Source organism: Lactuca sativa, chromosome 6 (assembly GCF_002870075.4).
Source record: "Lactuca sativa cultivar Salinas chromosome 6, Lsat_Salinas_v11, whole genome shotgun sequence".
Taxonomy (NCBI): domain Eukaryota; kingdom Viridiplantae; phylum Streptophyta; class Magnoliopsida; order Asterales; family Asteraceae; genus Lactuca; species Lactuca sativa.
The window spans coordinates 6,655,758-6,681,098 of record NC_056628.2 but is presented as its reverse complement, the minus strand read 5'-3'; the positions used below and the strand labels follow the sequence as shown (position 1 = coordinate 6,681,098).

The 25,341-nt window shown below is 34.2% G+C and overlaps 1 protein-coding gene across 1 annotated transcript; it reads left to right on the top strand.

Moving 5' to 3' along the window:
* The first annotated feature begins 4,623 nt into the window (after nt 1-4,623).
* LOC111913877 (uncharacterized) lies at nt 4,624-5,910 on the top strand. Its single transcript, XM_023909590.2, has one exon. The coding sequence runs from the start codon at nt 4,624-4,626 to the stop codon at nt 5,908-5,910; it is 1,287 nt and encodes a 428-aa protein (XP_023765358.2).
* The last annotated feature ends 19,431 nt before the right edge of the window (nt 5,911-25,341 follow it).

The window sequence follows — 25,341 nt, the reverse complement described above, 5'->3', positions numbered from 1 at the left end:
AGGGTTAAGGTAATTAAGTGCTTAATGGAGGAGACGGGGATCCAGGGGAGTACGCTGGGCGTACCCATTTGGTACGCTGCACGTATTGGCCCTAAAGGGTGTACGCTGGGCGTACTAGTTGAGTACGCAGGGCGTACTCGGCCTGGTTGACTCATCTTGTTTTGTTGACTTTTTGGGCTTTAGACCTCGGACCAGGAGTTTACTAGGGTTGACCATTCAGTATTTCAGGCCTTTAGGATACTGTGCCTTCTCGGAATAGGTCCATGATGGATTTGGGCCTAATTGGGATAATTAGGACTTATTGTGCCATTTCGAGTTTGGTGCCATTTTGAGTTTGGGCTAGCTATAAATATGTGTTTTGGTTCAGAAAAGGTAAATGGGCTTTAGGGAAAGGCCCATGTAAGGGTTTGGGTCCAATTTAGAAAATTAGGCCATTAGTGGGCTTTTATGGATCTTGTGGTTTTGGGCTTGTTTGGTTTTGGGCTTGGGCCTTAGTTATGAGTCTTGTTGGGCTAGGGGTAAAATGGTCATTTTACCCTAAGTATGGATTATGAATCATAGTTTGGAACCCAATTGCTAATTGGGTGATATTTTGGTATTGATAGCTTGGGAAGTCGTCAGGACAACAATTAAGGATTTCTTTTAGTGGGGCTTCTGCGTTCGAGGTGAGTCTCCTCACTGTTCTATGGGTCGAAGGCACCAATGCCGTTCCATTTGGTTTATGTGATGTAGGAAGACCCGGGGGTGACCCTTGGCATTTGTATGAAAGACCAGGAGGCGGCTCCTGGCAATCGTTATGCAAGACCAGAGTCTGAACTCTGGCAGTTAATTAGTTAGAAATGGTAGATTGTATGGTGCTTGTCTTTGTGATGCTTGCATGGAAGACCAGGATATGGCTCCTGGCACTTGTCTGTAAGACCCAAGGTTTTGGCCCCCGACTTGGCAAGAAAGACCACGAGGCGACTCATGGCATAATGACAAGACTATGGATGACACATAGCACTTTTATTGATTGTGATATATGTATGATATGTATGGCTAGATAGTATGTATATTATTTATGGTTCATTTGGTATGTTTGGTATGTGGTATTTAGGGAACTCGCCAAGCTTTATGCTTATAGTTTTGTTTATGGTTTCAGGTATTTCCGATTCAAAAAGAAAGGGTCAGACTTGATCGCAGCACATCCACCCGTGTTTTCCGCAATATGTGATTTTGGGAATGAACTCTGATAAATGTTTTGTATTGAAATTTTTTGCAATGTTTGGAAAAGATTACTCTAGTGTTTTGAATATAAAACAAATTAAATTTTTAACTTTGATTTTTGGGATGTTACAATATATATATATATATATATATATATGTACGTATATTCCGTATATTTTGTATTTGGTTTGAATTATTTCATTTCATCTCATAATCGAAAAATCAATAATATATTATATTAAATATAATAGATTATTGAGAAGTACAGATTATGGGTGGAGATAGATAGACTTCTGCCCAGTTAAATCACTAGAAATTAAATATTTTTCTATATTTTCTTGCTATCCATATCAAATATTGACATGTACTATATTTAATAAAATTAATAAGATTTTAATCTACTTGTCATAATTTTGTATGGATAGAACGATAACGACCCTTAGTGCACATGATACCGCACACCACGGTATGTGACGTGGCACTGCGATGTGTGGTAACTGGTAAACACTACACTGACCCCCGTTTGCTCCACTGTGGTAAGTCTGCGCACATTAGAGTTTTACCGCGCGGTATAACCCTCAAAAGTGGTACTTTATGCATAAAAATGTATAATATGATGCTTATGATAAGGTGTGCTCTGGGGCGGATCCAAGGGGTATCCCGAGGTACCCCTAAAAAAAACTTTTGGTAGTATAATTTTTTTAGAAAAAAATTGTTTTATGTAGTGTATATATACGCATCGCTTCACTTATAAACACAAACAAACAGTTAGTCTATTAGTTAAGGTGTTGGCTTATTAAAGCAAAGGTCTTAGGATTGATTCTCGCTCCTTACGAATCCTTTGTTTACATTTCTTTTATTTTTCCAACTATTTTTTTGTTTAATTTTCTCAGCTATTATATTTCACATCGCCAAACACATGTAAACTCAGCCATTTTTATCTATTATATAAACTTGTAATCCCCATGCTTCATTTGATATCTACTTTGAGTCCCACGATTCAAGTATCAAAAGATACTTCAACTTGATGTTTATATAACAAGACTTGAAGGTACCTAAGGATTCGATTAATGTTTAGGTTTAAAACTGAAACCAAACCGGGAAACACAAGTACAAACTGAAAACCGAAACACCGAACCCATGGGCGGTCCTAGCTAGGTGCCCGGTGTGGCACCGGCAACACCTAGCTTCCGCGTACGAAGTAGAAATTTTTATTTTTTTTAATTTTTACCCATTGTGCCACTACGTAAAAAAAATCGTGCACCTACTAAAAAAATTGTGCAAGTACATAAAAAATATTGTCACTCTTTCGGGAATTACCGAACGAAAAAAAAATAATAACGAGCCAAATGTTTTATTCAATTGTAGTTAGTCCAATTGTCTAAAGCCCTAAAACCCAAATGAAACTTAATTTGATAAATTAGCAATTAGGCTAATTGCTTGTAAAAAAGATAGCCCAATAATCCTAATTGTGAAATTATAATCCATCCATCGGTTGAAAGGAAAAACAAAACACGATCGAAGAATAGAGGCGACGCACGAAGGCCGAAGCAGTAGGCACGACCAGTCGACCACGACCACGAGTATCAACTTTTGGCCCCAAAATTCAATCGATCAATCGACCTTGAGGGCTGAGGCTTGATCGATTTCAATGGTTTGATGGATCAAAACTCACAATACTTGATGTCTTGATCGATTTCACAATGAAGCAAGTAAGTTTTACCAATTACCAATTCATTAAGATATTTGAAATTGATGTGTTTTTGAAGTTAGTGATTGACTTGGGTGAAATTGATTTGTTTTGTTGAAGTTATATTGTTTGCTTAGGTTATATTGCTATGTTTTTTATTGAATTGATTGTTTGATTATGTGAAATTGATATGTTTTATTGAATTTATTGTTTGATTAGGTGAAAGCAACTTGTTTTATTGAATTGATTGTTTGATTAGGTGAAATTGATATCTTTTATTTAATTTATTGTTTGATTAGGTGAAACCAACTTGTTTTATTGAAGTCATTGTTTGATTAGGTGTAATTGTTATGTTTTTATTGAATTTATTGTTTGATTAGGTGAAAGCAAGTTGTTTTATCGAAGTCATTGTTATGTTTTTATAGGTTAAACTAAGTGGTTTTTTTACCAAAAGACAAAGACCTAATCCTAATGAAAGTGGTGAAGAATGTTCCCAAATACCAATCACCAATCAATCAATGCCTTCCGTTTCTAATCCTAATGCAACTCCACAAACACCAATCACCAATCAATCAATCCCTTCGGTTTCTAATGCAACTCCACAAACACAATGCTCTAACCAACCTAATGATAATGTTGACTTGAAGGGTCTTCCAAAGGACCCGGCGGATAGGCCATTGATTACAAGTTACAAACCAAATATAAGAGATGATGTAAGAAGAGCATATTTGCTTCAAGGACCGTGTCAAGTAAGGGCACATAAGTTTCCTAAAAAAAAATAGGTGATAGATTTAGAAGATTCGTTCCTTCATGGTTTGATGACTTTGATTGGTTGGAATATAGTGTGAAAAAGGATAGTGCATGTTGTTTATATTGTTATTTGTGTGGGGACCTCATGGGACAAAAAGGAGGGAGAGATGCATTTGTGTCTCAAGGTTTTGATACTTGGAATAAAAAAGATGCATTTCGGACTCATGTGGGTGGTATTGATAGTTTTCACAACAAAGCAAAAGAAAAGTGTGAGTTTTTAATGAGGGAAAAATAAGCTATCAATGTAGTCTTTAGGAGGCAAACCGAAACAGAGGATCATAAATATAAAGCTCGATTACATGTTTCTGTTATTGTTGTTAGACTTTTATTGAAAACTGGTTTACCGTTTCGTGGTCATGACGAGTCGGTTAACTCGGAAAATAGAGGGCTATACATTGAAGTGTTAAAAGCCATTCGAGAGACTAGTGAAGATATTTTCAACAATACTTTAGAAAATGCTCCAAAAAACAATCAACTAATTTCCCCTAAAATTCAAAAAGAACTTGTGCAATGTTTTGCACTAGAAGTACTTTTGAGTATTCGTGAAGAGATTGGTCAAGATGTGTTTGCTTTACTAGTTGATGAATCTAGTGATGTTTCAAAAAAGGAACAAATGGCTATTGTTTTGCGTTATGTCGATACTTCTTGGCTTTGTGAAAGAAAGATTCATAGGTCTAGTGCACGTGAAGGATACGTCTTCTTTGACATTCAAAAACGCCATAAATGAAGTACTTACAAGTAATAAGTTGAGTTTTAGTCGGGTAATTTATTCTTTAGTTTTTTTGTTATTTCAATTTAATTAATATATATATATATATATATATATATATATATATATATATATATATATATATATATATATTAATTGTTTTAAATTTTAATAGATAAGAGGACAAGGTTATGATGGGGCTAGCAATATGCGAGGGGAATTCAATGGTTTGAAAGCTTTGATATTACAAGAGAATGACACGGCTTTTTATGTACATTGCTTTGCACACCAACTTCAATTAGTAGTTGTGGCTGTAGCAAATAAGCATGATGGTGTTAGTGACTTTTTTGAGCAAATTTCGTTGGTGGTTAATGTAGTTTGTGCATCGTGTAAAAGAAAAGACTTACTACGAGAGCAAGCAAGAGAAAGGGTGCAAAAAGGCTTGTGTAGTGGTGAACTTGAAATCGGAATTGGGTTAAATCAAGAGACTACACTTGTTCGAGCGGGAGAAACAAGATGGGGTTCACATTTCAACACACTCACAAGTTTGATGAAGTTATTTGCGGATGTTCTTGTAGTTTTAGATTTTGTGAAAGAGGAGGGAGGGTCATTGGCAAACCGTCAACAAGCATCTGGAATCTTAGCATATTTTAAATCATATGAGTTCGTGTTTTACTTACATATGATGTATGACATTTTACACCTCACGGGTACATTGTCAAAGCAACTTCAAAGAAAAGATCTAGACATTTTAGAAGCGACTTCGATGGTTAGAGGGACAATGGAGGCATTGCAATCTCTTAGAAACATAGGGTTTGCTAGCATTTTGCCAAAAGTATCCTCTTTTTGTGAAACACACGAAATTGATACTTTGGATATGGAAGAGTTGTATATTGGTGCGAGAAACCGTAGGACTACAAAGACTAATAAGTTTCATTTTGAGGTTGAAATCTTCAACACGGTGGTAGATATGCAACTTACAGAATATCGGGATCGATTTAGTGAAACAAGCACCCAATTACTAGAATACATGGGTGCTTTGAGCCCTTGTGATTCATTTGCACAATTTGACAAATCAAAGTTATTGAAGTTGGGTAAGTTATACAAGTATGACTTTGATGATTCAGATATGATAGACCTTGAAGGACAACTTGAGATATTTTATCACTCTTGCATCAAAGATGAGTGCTTCGCTAGTTTGAAAGGAATTTCCAACCTTTCTCGTTTGACGGTTAATACGGGGAAGCATCGATCTTATCCTTTGGTTTATAAGCTATTGAAGTTGGCTTTGATATTACCTGTAGCGACCGCAAGTGTAGAAAGATATTTTTCAAAGATGAAGCTCTTGAAGACCGACTTGCGTAACAAAATTGGCGATGAATTTTTGAACGACGCATTGTTGTGTAATGTCGAGACCGAAGCACTTGCGAAAGTTGAGAATGAAAAAGTAATGGAGCGGTTTCAAAAGATGTCTGCACGAAGAGGACAAATTTAAATTCTAGTATATCGTTGTTATATTATGTTTAACCAAAAAAAAATTGTATTAGATGAATAGATGTTTTATATTATGTTTGACCGAGATTTTTTTATTTTTTTTAAATGTTTTATATTATGTGTGACGGGAAAAAAAATTGTGCAACCCCTATTACTAATTCCTGCGTCCGCCCCTGACCGAACCGATGAGTTTGTGTTCGGTTCGGTTTTAAAAGTTTCATAAAAGAGGCTGTCAGTTTTGGGTTCGGTTTAAGGTCAAAATTGAACCAACCCGACCCATGCTCAACCGTTGTGGTAATAATCCGGAAAAAAAATTGGGATACCTTTTTACTTTAAGTTTGGCTCCGTCCCTAGATGTGCTATAACATCCATCTGTTTTGTCGGATAAAAATAATGAAATGACAACACAAAACTATAGTATGTATGTATGGTATTAAATACAAAAAAATGTAAGAGAAATTTCTCTTAAATCATACAAGTAATTTGGAGATGTATAGATCGACCCTATTTTGAAAATTACTTTTTTAATATGGGAGAACTGTCTCCTTCGAAACTGATTGGTCGGTTTGTAGGGACAACAGCGCGTGTGAAAAGAAATAATAAGAAATAGCAGGTCGCCCAACCAAAAGGCGCGTCACGCTGCTGTTGAGACTGAAACTCTTTTTTAAATATTTATACATGCTTAAAAATCTGTTTGACCCCTCTGATGTTTAAGCAATTTCAATTGCAACCTGCAGTTAGTTGAGGGATGCAAAACACTTGGAATTCCCTAATCACTATTCTTTGCCTTTTAAAAAGAAAAACTTATTAGTTTTCAATGTACAACCTTCACTATATATATATATATATATATATATATATATATATATATATATATATATATATATATATATAGGGGTTCAATTGAGAAAATAAAAAAAGGTTGAAAATTAAGGAATCATTCTCAGCCACTCATTTAATCTAAACATAAAAGATACGGTGACAAACTTGTAAATATCGTAATAACCTTCAATCTCAAATACGTAACTAAAAAGAATTCGATAACTGTTCGTTCATCATCAAAATTTTTCCTCCAACCTTCAATAATCATCCAGATTACTTCAACTAAACCGGAATTTCTTCGCTGTTAATAAAATTGGAATCGGAGTTCTGGACTCGCAGTCACAGTCAACATTGAGGGACTTAGAATCGGTAATCACAGGTTCCCAATCGGATTTTTGGAAATCAAAATCAAATTGAGAAATCGATCAGAGATAGGATGTCGCATCTGAAGTCGAAATCGGAAGTATATGATGATTTGGAATTGATAACTTGATGTTTTTAACATTTTTAAAATAGTTACTTGTTTGCACTCCAACTGTTTGATGAAATGCATAAACTAAATTAGCACATTATATTCACATATGAATATGTTTTTTCACCTGAATCAGTATATGATTATTAAAAACACAAAACAAATATGCAAGTCTGTATGTTATTCATATATTTGTCAAAATACCTTCAATATTCATAATTGAATATACCTTGTAATATTAATATGTGAATATACTGTGTAATATTCATAAGTGAATATATCATCTAATATTCACAAGTGAATATACTCTGTAATATTCACATGTGATATACCATGTAATACTATGTAATATTCACATATGAAATATCATTTAAAACTCATAAGTGAATATACCATCTAATATTCACAAGTGAATATACTATGTTAATATTCACAAGTGAATTGATCGTCCAATACTAAAATATGAATATACTATGTTTATTATATGCTATATTCATATATGAATGATACTTAAATTGTAAAAAAAGAATCATACTTTTTATTTATAAGTGAATAACGAATGTACTGTAATAAAACCTGATCCATTGTTATTCATTTATGAATAACGATAGCTGAAAATATATAAAAAATAAATTTTTTATTTTATCTTAAAACTATATCAATATGGATGTCTATTTGTAGAGAATAAAAAATCATGAATTTTGGTATATTTAAAATCATTTTTTGATAAAAATAGCTTATAAAAATTAAAAAAAAACGAAAAAACTATGTTTTTGTATATATTAAGATAATGATTAGCATAATTTAAGGAAATATGTTATGTTAGAAAACACATGTGCATTGGTTTCCCATTTCCGCCGGTACGTTGGAGGCTTTTGCGGCAAAAATAAATGATTGGCTGAGAATGATTCCCCATTCTCAACCTTTTTTTTCTCAATTAAACCCTCCCTTATATATATATATATATATATATATATATATATATATATATATATATATATATATATATATATATATATATATATATATATATATATATATATATATATATATATATCGGGAGTGGTTCAAATAAGAACCCCAAAAGGTTAAGAATCCTAAAAATCATTTTTTAAATGTTTTCATTAAAGACATTTTAGACAAATTAAACATTAAAATTACATAAAACAAACTTTTTCATTCCCTTATTTACAACTAGTTGCCACTTATTCTTGGAAGTTGTCGGACCACCATCAGACCGCTGTCGGGCCGATGTCGGACCACCGCCGGACTAACATCAAGTTCAATTGTATTTTCAGGTCATATTTACAGCTTAATAAAACAAATATTATAGTTCTAATTTATTTGGTAATACTTTTTAATACATACCCTTTTATTTTTGCAACCAAACACATACAAAATATTAATAAAAAATAGATTTATGACTTGACAAAGTCAATTTTTCTTTTTCTAAATTTTAGATTTCCTTAAAATTTTTGTCGTGTGTGTAATGCGTATTCACAGTTTAAAATTTTCATATTCACAGTTTAATCAATATATTAATTCACCAATACATAACTATATTTTCATGCATACATTCATTCATATTTTAAGGCAAATTTTATCTAAAATATACAACTTAATACAGTCCATTTACAGTTTAATACACAAAAATTCACAACTTAATACAATTCATTTTATAATAATTCAAAAATTCAAAGAAGATAAACTCAAACTCTACCATCACCATCACCACCAACTACAATACGACATCACCAGCCACAATTGTCACTATCGTAATCATCATTCCTTCTAAATCAAATATGTATATAAAATCGTTAATTAACAGCTTAAATATTATATTTATAATTTAGTAAACCAATTAATTCACTTATTATAAGTTTACTGCAAAATAATTATAAAACTAATATCTTCTTACATATTTATACAGCACAAAAAATAAATATATTCACAAGCAAACTAAAAAAAACATTCTCACGTAAATCATTTATATTTTAACATAAAATTTATTATAAATTCATAGCTTAATACAATCAATTAACAGTTTAAACAGAAAAATCACAAATTAATGCAATTAATTCACATTTTTAAACACAAAAATAACAATGTAATACAAAAAATTCACAATTTAATGCAGTTAATGCACAGTTTAAACAAAAATTTCATAGAGAATGCATTTAATTCACAGTTTAAAGCATAAAAATCATAGCTTAATACATAAATTTCACAACTTATTACAACACATTCATAATTTAATACACAAAGTATAAATTCACATCCATATTATCAACCTAAAATTCTTAATACAGTCAATTCACAGTTTAATACATAAATTCATAACTTAGTATAATAAATTTGATGTTTAATACATAAAAATTATACATTCATTACTATATTCTCAAATTAAAACTCATATTTCAAAACTTTACTTCACAGTTTAATAAAGCAGTTTATGACACTCATTTAAAATCTTCACAACTTAAAGACACTTTTCAAATTTTATAATTTTCATTCACACAAATCATCAAACACCTTGTGTGCATCAAAAAAACCATTCACAATACTTATACAACTCAAACTATTGATAAATACAAAAAAAAAAAAAAAAACACAGTAGAATTTAGGTTATTCAAATATTAATACATAAGTTTTATACACTTATTCACAACTTAATGTACAACAAATACTATTTACAGTTTCAAATTTTCATTCAGGCAAATCATCAAACACATTGTGTGCATCATGAAATGTTTCTTGATTCTGATTTTTACTAAGCCTTTTAACACATAATAGGTAGCAAAAATGGAGTAAGATGTAAAACACAATAAATAAACATGAAGATAATTGTACAGAGGTTAAAAAAACACTCATATAATAATATACCTGATGTTAAGAAGATGATGAGTGACACATTGATTGTAACAACACCACAATATCTTAATGATCTTGCTTTGCCACTCGCAAGATCTCATATATCTGGTCTCGTCGGATGTTTGTGCTCGTGTAACTGGCCTCCTCAATAGTCAGTGACATTGTAATCGTCGTTGCTGGAGGCGATTAGTAGCAAAACTTACAAATTTGGAGGAGGAAGACACTACTGGTGGTTCTATAGTGGTTGAATGGTGGTGGATCTCATAGATCTAGAGCGAAAATCACACATCTAGATGGTGGCACCGGTGTCGGCTTGGATTCCACCAAAACTCCTTTGTCTGAACATTAGATTTTCTCGGAAATCCTTCCACGTCTCGAGATCCCATCAGAACTCCTTCCACATCACGAGATCTAGCTGAAAAACTTATAGATTTGAAAGAGGAAATTGTAGATCTAGCGTCAAAAATCATAGATCTGGAGGTGGTGCTCGTAGATCGGTGGTGGAGGCATCGTCACTGGTGGTGGTGGTGGTGAAGCCGTCGTCACCGGTGGTGCAACAAGCGATGAGAGTGGTGGTGTTCATCAGATTGGTGGTTGAAGGATATAAATGAAGGTTTTTGCTCTAAATGTTAAAAGGGAAGTTGAAGTTAATAAGTTTTAGATGCATCAGGTAACGGTTCTTATTCTTTTTTGGTTCTCATTTGAACCTTTACCTATATATATATATATATATATATATATATATATATATATATATATATATATATATATATATATATATAATAGTAATAACTAGAAAAGATTCCCCGACGTTGCCGGGGTCGGAAGGTATTGCTTTGTAAAGTAAAGTAGTATGTCGAATTGCATTGAGATAATGTAGTAAAGGAAGATAAACAATGTCATCTAATTACATAAGTAAAGAAATCTAAATCATTATTTCTTGCAATAAATGAGGAAAATAAAGAAATGGTCTCACAAATTGAACTTTATTGTCATGTATGGCAGCGGTCGGAAAACCAATCCGGAAAATATAGACGGTTGCTTTTTGTCCGTTAATGTGACCATGGGTAAACCATATTGACCATTTATGTAATTTTGGCGGCGGTGGTGGTGGTGATGGCAGATGGTGGGTGAGTTTATGATAGTGGGTGAGTATTTTCTAATAAATAAAACATTAATTTAAAATAAAAAAGAGAATGTTAAATATGGTAAACCATAGGAACCAATCGTGTAATTGTGTCTAACAATAATAATAATGAGGGACCATTTCTGCCAAAAGACTAAATACTAATTGTAGCCCCTGGTTCCTGGTATGTAAAATTTATCTAAGTGTTTTGCATTTTTAGCCTTGGACTCGGCGAGTTGTAGGCCCGACTCTCCGAGTAGAGATGAGATATGGAACACGTTTAAGTTGGCGACTCGGTGAGTCCATATTTTGGACTCGGCGAGTCGCCGCTGTCTGATGAAACCCTAAATTTCAAGAGCTTGCACCCTATTTAAACCCTCTTATACGCCCCCAAGCTCGCCCCCTTCACCCTCAGAGCTCTCTACTTCGTCCAAGCCTTGTTCCTTGTGAGATTGAAGCATTTTGGTGTGTTTTCTTGAAGAATTTGAGAGGAAAGGAGAGTAGATCAAGAAGAGAAGAAGGAGGCCAGGCATCTTGGTGTTACTTCAGTGATTTCCTTGAGGTGTAACTCAGTTTCCCTCTGTTTTCATGCTTATAGTCCCTTATAGCTCCATGAAAGTCCTTCTTGACCCTTTCCCCAAGCTTGATTGTGTATTAGGGTTTGTAATAAGTTGTTTAGCCTCTAGATCTAGGCATGATTGAGCTCCAGGAGCTTGGATCTACTGCCTTTATGGAGCCATATTGCATGAAAGCACTAGATCTACTCTTTTAGTGCATTTGAGCCCTAAAACCTTCATTGGTGTTTATTTACACGTAAAGTTGGAAACTTTACGTGTTAATCAAGCCCTAGAAACCCAGATCTATGAATGACATGAGCTGGATTCAAGCAAAATTGAGTATATAGTATTTGCATGTGAAAGACTCGGCGAGTCGTTCATCGGACTCGGCGAGTCGAGTCGCGAGTCCCCAAGTTTTCCCCCTTTTCGTGTTTGCTGGGTGGAGTAGTGAGTCACGGGGTGTGACTCAGTGGGTCGGAAGCCAGACTCACTCATGAAGGAACTCGGCGAGTCAATGCCTTGACTCGGCGAGTTCAAGGCAATCTTCTTGTCCCAAGAACAGACTCGGCGAGTTGTTCATACAACTCGGCGAGTCTCAGCATAGAATGTTCTTCGGATGAAGATGAACTCAACGAGTTGTTCATATAACTCGGCGAGTAGGATGAGGGACTATTAGACCTTGGTTTAAAAGGAAAACTCGTCGAGTCAATGCCTATCTCGACAAGCAGAGTCGGGATTATGGTCAATCAAATGGATAGGGACTCGGCGAGTTGGCAAGCCAACTCGGCGAGTTGGCAAGCCAACTCGGCGAGTCGGGTCAACTGGAAGTTGACTTTGACTTTGACTCTTGGTTTGGTTAAGGGTAAATGGTCATTTTACCCTGAGGTCGTTTTGCAGTATTTGACTGAGTGTTTTGTGGGGATTATAGTCGGAGGATTTTCGGGGCAGCAGTAGCAGAAGACAGTCAGTTCCCACACAGATCAACAACTACTTTGAGGTGAGTTACCTTCCAGTAGCGGTGGGTCTACGGCCACAATGCCGACCCACCAGTAGGAGTTGTATGGTAGATGATTGTCTCTGTGATATTCATCTAGGGTTGCTACTACCTGTGATATGTTTATGTGCTAGTATGATATGATGCTATGTACTAGTGACAGTAGGGGGAGATAGTCCCCCAGATTACCGGTCGATAGGACCGAAGGGGCGGTCATGCCCAGCCATGCTAGATAGATTATGTGATATATGTGTTATGTGGTAGTAGTAGGGGGTGAAATAGTCCCCAGTATCCGGTCGAGAGGACCGAAGGGGAAACCAGCACCCAGATATGCTAGTCAGTATCCGGTCGAGAGGACCGCAGGGGAGGCAAGCTCTTAGATATACTGGTCAATATCTGGTCGAGAGGACCGAAGGGGAGGCCAGCTCCCAGATATATTAGTTAGTATTCGGTCGAGAGGACGGAAGGGGTAGGTCGGGCACCCTGATATGCTTGACAATATATATATATATATATATATATATATATATATATATATATATATATATATATATATATATATATATGTGTGTGTGTGTGTGTGTGTGTGTGTGTGTGTTATGTGATTGTATGGTATGTGGTATGTTGGGGGAACTCACTAAGCTTCGTGCTTACAGTTTTCAGTTTTGGTTTCTGGTACCTCTTCTTCGAAGGGGAAGGAGCTGGCGCGGTAGCGGCACATCACACACTTGCCTTTTATTCCGCACTATGAGATCTTCCTGGGGATTTGTACTCTGACACTCTTATGTTTTTTTATAAATGTTTTTCCAGACACGCAATATCTTTTATGAAACAATGTGATCGATGAATGTTTAATTCCAATATTTTGCTAAGTATATGTTTTAAAAATGAAAATTTTGGCTCGTATTTTTGGGACGTTACACTAATAATATGTAATAAAAGGCGAAGGTTATGAAAAATTCAAACCAAAGTGAAAGGGTTGTTTGTGAACAAAAGCATAAATGTGAAGGGTGAATGTTATAACTTGAAGGACCAAAATTGACAAAAAGAGGTGCCACTTGAAATCTTTCATAACTTTAATATATATATATATATATATATATATATATATATATATATATATATATATATATATATATATATATATATATATATATATATATATATATATTACAATAATCTACGAGCCATGAAATTATCATGATCCACTGTTAATTATAATATTTGAAACTTTATTTATATATATATATATATATATATATATATATATATATATATATATATATATATATATATATATATAGGTTTAAATCGGAACAATTATGTAATTGAGATAATGAGAATAAATCAGGGACACATATTTTTCATTGTCGTAAAAACTTCTATGTACCAACGTGACGAAGGAATATAATATTCATATGTGAATATAAATGTAAGTATATTCTCGCATTACCAACCTTGCCATCATAACCACCGCTGCCACAACCACCACTACCAACAACCATATTCATATATGAATAATCATTTGAAAATATACACATACTTATTCATATATCAATATACTTATATATTCATATGTGAATATAAAGGTAAGTATATTATTGCGTTTACCGCCCTCAATAGTGCAACCACAACCACTACAACTACCACTTCCATATACACAACTTCCCATGCCACTGCCAACACATCCGACACTAACCGTCTTGTTTATATATGAATAATTACTTTAAAATAAATACATACTTATTCATATATGCATATAGTTATTCACATACAAATATATTTATTTATATATGAATAAGTATATACTTATTCATATAAGAATGTCTATCATCATCACCAATACATCCCTCACCGTCACTGCCATCGCCACTTCCGCAACCAGCCGTATAATATATATCTATATGATTAAGATATCTAAGTGCATAGCTAAATTAGTATAATTTTATAATTAAAAACCAATTCCTTTTTAGGTTGTCTTCATAACCAGAAATAACTAGGAATGACATTAGGAGAGAGAATAAAACGATTTGTTAATATATTATATGATTAATAGATTAATTAGAAATATATAATTGATTTGTTAATTTATTATGTGATTAATAAATTAATATGAGATCAATAGTTAAATAATTGATTTATTATTTATATGATTAATAAATTAATATGAAATAAATAAAAATTAATTACTTATTAATCAGAATGAATATGGAATTAATTTGAGAATAATTGGAACTAATTAAATATGCAAGTGATGAATTGAAATTGTTCAATAGTTGAACAAGTGAGGTAATTCTAGTACCATCCAAAGCATGAACGGTGTAACACTAAAATTTGGTAAGTTTCTCATTTAACCCTTGTTAATCAAAAAGTTTGCAATTTTGTCCTTAAGTTAGTACGTGGGGCGTATTAGGTGGTACGTTGAGCGTACTAGCTCAAAGTTGATCGCGGATCCTATCCATGTACGTTGGGCGTATGTGGAGTACACATGACGTATGTGGGCTTTAATGAAACCCTAACTTTTAGGGTGTGCACCTATTTAAACATTATAATAGCCTCATTTGTTCATGTTTAGCCAGTCTCCACCTTCCTTTGTCCAGAAATCAAAATCCTAGTGTGTGTTTGTGAATTTTAAGTCTTAAAGAGTGTTTGTTGGTGATTTGTGAAGGGGAATAAGAAGAAGACCATTTGGAGAAGTGTCTTGAGCTTGAAGATCGGGGGATAGCTCATCTTTAACAAGCTTTTTGAGGAAGAAATATCACATCTTGATGATCCATGATGCTAGATCTAGTTATGTTGTTATTTTATGCTTTTTGAATTCTTGGAGTGATTGATGAGCTTCTTGACTCACTCCAGAAGTTTTGGTGTTAGATTTAGGCTTCTTTTGGTCCCCTTATTCATAAAAATGTAAGCTTTATGTTGTATCTTGGATCATGTTGTTGGATTAGTGTCTAAGTCCATAATTATTTTGGTAGACCCGATGGTGCATGGTCCTTTTGGGTTGCCTTCACCAAAGCAACTTGATAAGATGAATTATGGAGAGAAAGGATTAAATATGATTTATTAATATATTATGGGAATAATATATTAAAGGAGAAATCATATTGTTTAATTAATATTAGTCAATGATTAATTGGTAATTAGTTTTGTGACTAAAAGAGATTAATTAAACTTAAGGGACTGGAATTGTAATTATAAGATAATTGCAATTTGGGCCATGGATTGCCTTTTATTATAAGGTGGACGAATTCTATGGGGGAAGCCCATATGGAGTCGTCCAAGGCTTTAAGAAAGGGCTCCATGGGTTGCTTAGGGCTTAAGCAACCAAATTAGGGTTTCCTTGTTAGATAACCCTAATAGCCTCGCTATATATAGAACCCTTAAGGCTCAAAAACGTGGACAAGCAACCTTCTAGGGTTTTCACATGTTTTGGGCAGCCTCCATCCTCTCTGTTCTTCATCCTCTTGCTTACGGTGTTTGTGAACCATTAGAGGAGTGACACTTGTGACTCTAAGCCTTCCAAAGTCAATTCAAAGGAGGAATTGGGATTGTTATTGCTACATAACAATCAAGGTAATATCTTAAACCTAATTATATGTTAATGTTGATTTCCATATGCTAGAATTAGGGTTTATAGTCTTGGATTCAAAGCATGTACAATAGAGAAACCTAGATCCAAGCATTAGGGTTTGTATGAGCACATAGGATGTCTTATGACCAAAACACATCAGTGGTATCAGAGCCTAGCTTGGTTTCAATTGTATTGATGCTTGATGTAACTGGAAAATTCATTTTTTTTGGATTCTGGAGGCTGGACTCGCCGAGTCCATGGCTGAACTCGCCGAGTCAGCTCGTCAGATGGAGGGTATTTCGCGATTTCTTGCTGTTTTTGCTTATGGATAGTTACCTTATTATGTTAGATCAATATTAATCCGATTATATGATATATTTGGCTATATTTTTGATCTAATTGAAGATATTTATCAATTAATAAGATAATTGTTTGCTTATAAGATAATTGATTAATTATTTTGACTAAATTGATAAATTGTTTTGCAAGAAATCATTAAATAAATCAAATATGGATAATTATGTGATTAAATGTTAATTTGAATTATTTGTTATTTGATCCTTGTTGTTATGAAAAGTTTCATATTTTACCCTTTAGGTTTTATAGTTTAAATTTGAACCCAAAAGTTTTGTTGTTTTAAAATTTAAATAGTTAAAACCCTAATGTTTTGAAAAAGGTTTCAAAACTTGCCCTCAAGTTTTGGAATTTAAATTTTGATTATATAGTTTAATTTTGATGTATATTTAAATTCTAAACCCTAATGTGTTGAAATGTTTCAAAACTTGCCCTCAAGTTTTGGAATTTAAAAGTTGATTAAAAGTTTAATTAGGAATGTTAAATTCTAAAACTCTAGTATAGTTTTGAAAAAGTTCAAATCACACCCTTATGGTTTTATTAATTAATTAAGGTGTATAATTAAAAGAAGTTTAATAAATCCATAAAAGTTTAGGTTTACAATTTAATTGAATTAAAGGTATAATTGTTAAATTAGACCACCTAGTATTTTAAAAGTATAAAATACACCCTATACTATATATATAACATTAAAGGTATAACATTATATATATGTATGAGTAAAAGTCAGTCTTACCGTTAGTAGGCCTCATTCACGAAGCTGGTCTATGAGGAGTGTTTAAGGAAATTGCCTATAAAATGGCGATTGAATGGGTATCCACTCTTACCCACCGCACTCTTGACTAGTGGAGGGTTGTTAGCCGAACGGGTAGGATAGGACAAAACCTTCCATTATAAGTATAATGAAGTATAAAAGTAACTAAATGTTTTCATAAAATTCCCAATCTTAGTTACTTAGGCAAAAGTGAATTGATGCAATTCCATGAAATTACACTTTGTGCCCTTGCAAAGACGTTAGTGGAGCGTGTGTGGTTTACCTGCACACTAAATTGTTCTAAGCAAAGGTAGCAAAGGGTGACTCAATGTTTGTCATAGTTCGGTGGAGCGTGTGTGGTTTACCGACACATCGAATAGGTGACTGTAACATGTGAGGGCACCATGTAAGTTTGCATGGTTATTCACACCCGCTTTGTGATCCTCGGCATCCCAGTCACAAACTAGAGGGGCATATCGAGATTTAAACATGCCATTGAAAGTTCAATGAATCTCAAAGGATCTAGGAGTTTTCATAGATTTAAAACTTAAATTTCTTTTTCGTTTTTCATAGTGGAAATTAGTGAATCGTCATTCACTTACCTTCAAATCTTCTGCAATTAGGGTTACGGCATCCCTCTCCCGAGTTGTAGAATATTGTGTTGGGTCCTAGCCTTTGTATTTCATTTGGGTGATTTACTAAGGACTCAATCTATCAACTAACTTGAATTCGTTTTCTCCCGTTTTGTAGATGTCAAAGTTCGACAACTATGGTCTTCTCAAATCCCATGGAATAAGCATTCCACATGAAGATGATATTCCACGATTCGATCGAGGAACAAGAAATCATGCTTCACTTCCTCTACCTCCTCCAATTATTCTCCCTAACCCACAAGTTCAAAGGCTTGAAAAGTTCAAGATCACTCAAGCCCTTTTGGCAAGTAAACATAAAGAAGGAAAGTCCGTGTGTGCACACGTCCTAGGGATGAAGTCACACATTGATAGGTTAAGAATGTTGGGATCCGTTGTCTGTGAGGAAATGGCTGTTGATTGGGTTCTTCAGTCACTTCCCAACTCATATAGTGAGTTCGTAAGAGAGTACTATATGATGAACTACGAAGTGACCCTTATAGATCTCACCTATATGCTTATTGCTGCTGAATCAGCAATGATTTGGCGCAATAGAAAAGCAAAGTTGATTGGTGAATCTGCCTTCGAGACCTCTATGGATATAGACAATGGCAACGAAAGACATGCTATGATCGAAAAGTTTGATCACAAGAGAAAGACAATGTCTGAAGTAGTTCCATGTCATGTTCCAAAAGAGTCAATTTGCTTTTATTGCCAAGAGAAAGGGCATTAGAGACAAAGCTGCCCCATTTACCTAAGAGATCTAAGAGATGGGAGAGTCGAAACGTATGGCTCTAATTTAGGTAAAATCCATTGACTAACTCTTTTAAGCTTCATTCTAGATTCTGAATACATAATGTGATAAGATTACAATTGATGTTTTGTAGGGTCGAAGAAAAGAAAGGAAGCTTAAGGGAAGAAGTGAGCAGAATCTAACCGTGAAGGAATGAATTTCGATCGCGTTTCTCGAAGATTAGATTTTTGAGCTACTACTTAGAGTTAGAATTAGATTGCTAAGAAAGATGTATTAGCTTATGTTTTTCAATGAGTTGCATTGTAAGGACAAATTTTTCCGCAATAAAATAAATTTTGATTTTAAATTTTATTTATTTATCCTTACAATGGCGTGTATGAAAAATTGATGTTAAAATGTTTCTATTATTAGCAATAATGGATTTGGTTCTTATTATGTTATGGAAAGTCGAGAATTTACCAAATAGGGAGAGTTTCTCATCGCCCAAGTTTCAATTGGACAGAAACTTGGAATCATGCAATGTGAATGCACGATGAATGAGAAATTTCGTATTTGGAAATTAGACTAATTCATTGACAAAGTGTCAAGTGAAGGACTAGGAGATCGAGTACACAAAGTTGTGTGTTGATCAAAGTCCACCATAAGAGTAACGAGATATTCGTCATGATTTACTAAAGGTTTGGTAAATATGATTATACTTATAAGATTAAGTGTAATTCTGAATTGATTGAAAAAGTTTAAATCAATAGTAGAACGAATAAAAAGAATCAAGTAGGCAGAGAGATAAAAGTTTCTCCATTCTAAGAAGAAGGGAGAGTACCTTTTATGCTTTATGATAGGTCTTAGTGATTAAGAACCATATCTCAATTGATCCTCTAAGTAAGTCTTAGTACAATTGTATGTCTAAGAAGAGGAATCAAGAATTGAAGAAATGGTTAAATCAAGAAGTCAATCATACTTCGTTCCAAAACAAATCTTAGAGTTAAGATTGTGACATTGAGTGAAAAAGTATTAAGAAGGTTTAAAACATTCATTAAATGTGGTAAGTTGTGATGTCTTAGATAAGACAAAGACCAACTAGGACCAATTTATGAAGAGTTTTGATAAAAGCTACACTAACTCTTGAATATTTGTTTGTCAAGAAATGTTTTGACAAGAGAATCTTATATGTCAAAGAGTCAGTGGGAGTCTTAATGGTCTTGAAAGGTTTCAAGAACAAAATCAAATAAACCTTATCAATCATCACTAGCACACGAGTTGAGGTTTACAACCTATCGTGTTGACATTATTTTGTTTATGTGCTATTCCAAATAATTTTGCATGTGAGTTCTATGAGTTCTCATTTTGAATGCATAAATGGCAAAGCACCTTAATCGATGAAGGGTACATTGATAGGAAAAGGTGAGCTGTTTGACTACTTGGAAGACATGGTGGGCAGCCGTGCTACCATAAGGCAAGAAATCAAGATTAAGAAAGTTTGGTCCATATGAGTTTGAATTTGTCGTAAACCTTGGTTTTAACAAATTCATATGGATAGGAACACATACACCATTTAACATCTAAGTGTCATAAGATTTCCTCCTTCATGAAAATGATTGTGAGGAAATGCTTTCACTAAGAAAGATTTTAAGAAGATAGTGATTGTAAGATTGCATTCTCGAATTCAATTATGGTTACAATATCTCTTTCCATAATTTGAATTGTGAGGTTTGGCTATTAGTCTTAAGTGTTAAGACACACATATAAACTATCAAAGGCAAAGGTGTATAAGTTCAAGAAGCCTTGATAAAAGATTATCAAAGCACTAAGTATTAGAAACATGAACTTAAGAAATTCAATAAGCATTGTTTTTCTGAAAATTAAGATGTTTATGAATACATGTAAAAGCTAGTGGGAGCATAAGTGTTATGTTTTATAATAATCATCATGATAGTGGGAGCATAAATGTTATGATTGTATGATTATTAAGGCACGTATTGCAAAGTTGGCAATATTAATTATAGAAAACAAGAGTCATTCTTTGCAAAGTTGTAAGGATGGAATAGTTGTTTTGCTATAATTAAGGGAGAGAATATTATGCTTCATTTCAAATCTAAAGGCTTAGGTTGTGGAATGTTAATAAAATTTAGTCAAGGGTACATAGTGTGTTCTTAAAATTTCGATTATGATTACGGCATTCCTCTTCACAATTCGAATTTTGAGAACATAGCAAATAAAACATTATGCGTCGTGTCCCATACGCTTCGGGTATAGGATCGATTGCAAATGCTTTAATGTTTAACCATTCTAAAATTTTCCAAATGTCTAGCGCATTTAGAGGGAAAAAGGACTAGACTCGGTTTTGACTAAAATAATTAAACAACTATCAAAGGACAATCCAAAGTTCGACGAGGATTGGTCGCTTGTGAGTAGTTGGAAGCATGGTATTGGATGGACCATATCGACATTATTATGAATAGAAAAGATTCTATTAAGAATGAGTTGTCATATGGAAATTATGGAAATGTTTCCATACCGGATGGACCATATTGACACCATTACGAATAGATAAGATTCTATTAAGAATCAGTTGTCATATGGAAAATATGGAAGCGTGTCCATATTGGGAATTGAATATTGAAAATCTATGTCTAGATTAGAAACTTTTATGCAAAAGGATGTTCAAAGGAATGTACTTTGAGTGAGAGACATCATATCTAAGGAATTGTCTTGTAACAATCTCCGATAGAGGACTTTGTAATATCATTGGCAATAGTCTTTGTGACTTTGGTGCAGTGACATTACGAAAGGATAGTTGCATAGAATGTTAGAATCTAGCATATTCTATAAGTAACAAGAATTTGATATTCCTTAACTTATGAAAAATGGATTTGAAGTTGTGAAATGAGAAGGATTGGAAATGTGTTCAATGTGATCTATTTCACAAAGTAAGAACCATAGGCAAACATTGTGTGCATGGTAGGAGCATAGGACAAGTGTTGGAATTCAAGTAAGAAGTTGATTACCCGAAACGACAAATAATGAGTAATTGATATGGTGATAAATAAAAGGTGTTTTATTTATACTCAAAGGTTTGAGGCCATATGGGATTAGTATTATTCTTGTGTTTCACTTTGCATGTTTTGACTTCCAGAATAATTGAGTTTATTAAGAATAATCGAATTATTCGAACGGGCCACAGTCATTCATATGTTGGAAGTAGATATGAAAGAAGACTGTCATGAATTGGTGTGTGGATTGTCTAAAGAGCATTAGACATAAGCAAATGTTTGCTGCAACGTTCATGAGTGCTCATGAATGTGATTTGAGCATTAGATTAAACCCACGATCACTTGGATCAATCCATGAATTGTATCACGAGTGATTGGTGAGACAATAACATCTTATATTCTTGAAACCGAGATGTGTGAGTTGTTTCTTGCGAATCGGTTGCACATTGATAATATGTAAACACACTAGTAACTTGGTGTTATAAAACATATTATTGTGTGTGATTCGGTGAGTGAGTGCAAGGAAGCATTGTATCAAAGTTTATCCGTTCCTTTTATCCAAAGTAGGATAAAAGCGATATCTTTTGGGCCCCTCGATGATTTAGTGATGACAAACGTAAATGCTCGGCCGGGCTAGGGCTATTTTGATTTGTTCAATTAGTCTGTCGTCATAAATCAGAAATCGAGAAGTAGTACAAAGAGAATGATTTGAAATCATATCTCGTATGATATCTAGAATGGAGGAATATATGATCCCTTATCTAAGGACACGCGTATTTGATATGATCAGAGTTGACAGCGGCTTTGGAAAGCTATGATTGCAGATCGGGATCCGAAGTCATACGCATAATAGTTATTAGACTTATCCAAGTGGGAGACTGTTGGATTAGTGTCTAAGTCCATAACTATTTTGGTATGTACTTGACCCGATGGTGCATGGTCCTTTTGGGTTGCCTTCACCAAAGCAACTTGATAGGATGAATTATGGAGAGAAATAATTAAATATGATTTATTAATATATTATGGGAATAATATATTAAAGGAGAAATCATATTGTTTAATTAATATTAGTCAATAATTAATTGGTAATTAGTTTTGTGACTAAAAGAGATTAATTAAACTTAAGGGACTGGAATTGTAATTATAAGATAATTGCAATTTGGGCCATGGATTGCCTTTTATTATAAGGTGGACGAATTCTATGGGGGAAGCCCATATGGAGTCGTCCAAGGCTTTAAGAAAGGGCTCCATGGGTTGCTTAGGGCTTAAGCAACCAAATTAGGGTTTCCTTGTTAGATAACCCTAATAGCCTCGCTATATATAGAACCCTTAAGGCTCAAAAACGTGGACAAGCAACCTTCTAGGGTTTTCACACGCTTTGGGCAGCCTCCATCCTCTCTCTTCTTCATCCTCTTGCTTATGGTGTTTGTGAACCATTAGAGGAGTGACACTTGTGACTCTAAGCCTTCTAAAGTCAATTCAAAGGAGGAATTGGGATTGTTATTGCTACATAACAATCAAGGTAATATCTTAAACCTAATTATATGTTAATGTTGATTTCCGTATGCTAGAATTAGGGTTTATAGTCTTGGATTCAAAGCATGTACAATAGAGAAACCTAGATCCAAGCATTAGGGTTTGTATGAGCACATAGGATGTCTTAGGACCAAAACCCATCACATGTATGTGTTAAGACCTTTGTTAAGCTCTTTTTGAACTCATGTGTGTAAAGTTGCCAACTTTACGTGATTAGTGGTCTTATAGAATCAGATCTGAGAGTTTGGATTGAAGTCTTAATAGATTCAGTGCTTAATGAAGTGGGGTGGTCAACTAGGGAGTACGTTGGGCTTACCAAGCTGGTACGCTGCGCGTACTAGCCCCAAAGGGAGTACGCTAAGAGTACGAGCTGAGTACGCATCACGTACTCAGCAAGAGGGCTTCGTATTTTGGGCTTCTCAGTTTTGGGCCCATATTTGGACATTAGGATTTTAGGACCTTGTCGGGCCATCAGATTTCTATTTTTATCCTGACGTCATTATGTTGGGTTCTTTTGGTTGAAGGCCCACGAAGGAGTTTGGGCCCAACTTGGAAGATTAGGCACTATTTAGGCCTTGGGTGTCCCTTTTTGGAATTGGGTTTTTTTGAGTAGTTGGTTTGGGCCATGGCCTTTGCCCAAGTTAGGTAGGGGTGAAAATGGTCTTCTACCCTAATTTAGAATCTTAGTTATGAGTTGGGATCCAATTATTAATTGGATGTTATTGGAATTGATAGCGAATGGATTGTCGGACCAGTAGCCAAAGATTTATCTGTATGACTCAGAAGCTTGAGGTGAGTTTCCTCACTGTATTCAGTGGGTCGAAGGCAACAATGTCGGCTCATGGTTTATTATGTTAAGGGTGCTAGATGTCTACGTGACTCTGGCATGTGTATGCGTTGGTATGTATACCGAGTGGGGCTCGATGTTGGGAATGGCCCGATGACTGTATTGTATTCTATTATCTGTGTGATTATCATATGTATTAGTAGGATTATATGTTTATATGCTTATACGTGTATCGGGCGGGGCCCAATGTCAGGTGGGGCCAGATGATTGACATATATGTAAACCGAGCAAGTCACGATGCTGGGCGGCGCTCGAGGCCGGGTGAGACTCGATGGCGGGCGGAGCCCGATGAAGGGTAGGGCCCCAATATGTGTTTATTATGTAGGGTATGTGGTATTTTGGGGAACTCACTAAGATTTATGCTTACGGTTTTCAGTTTATGGTTCAACAACTTCTGGTTCGAAAGGGAAGAGCCTGAGATGAATGCAAAACACACACCACTTTATTCCATATTTCGTGATTTACTCTGATATTTTGTAATGTAGTGATATACTTTGGTCTATCTTGGTTGTATGACAATGTTTTGGATTACCATTTTATTAAATTAAAAATGAAAATTTTTTGGGTCTTATTGTTAGGACGTTATGAACGGTTTTAAGAGCACTTCTAGGGTTTTTGAAAGTCTTCTGGTTGCATATAATGAAATGATTTAAATTAGAAATTAAATATATTATTTAATTATTCAAATACGGCTTTGTTTGCGGCTCATTTTTTCGTGACTTTTACCCTACACAAAGGGGAGAACGAAATTTCCTCTTCCTTCCCCTCTCTCATCTTCGTTCTAGGGTTTCTAAGGTTTTGGATATGAGTCATTAGTAGCATCATACTTTTGGTGATTGTTTTCTAAAGATCAAGAAGAATTCAAGGAATTGTAATAACAATTCAAAAGGTATGTAACCCTAATCTCGTGAATTTCAATTATAACCAAGGGTTATTATAGTTCATAGTATGTTGCTATTAATTATAAAGACATAGATCCTTAGGTTTCATGTATCCTTAAGTGTTAAGAGAATTTCCGCAAATACATAAAACTTGCAACCTTAAACTTCCATCTTACTCTCTCTCTCTCTCTCTCTCTCTCTCTATATATATATATATATATATATATATATATATATATATATATATATATATATATATATATATATAGAGAGA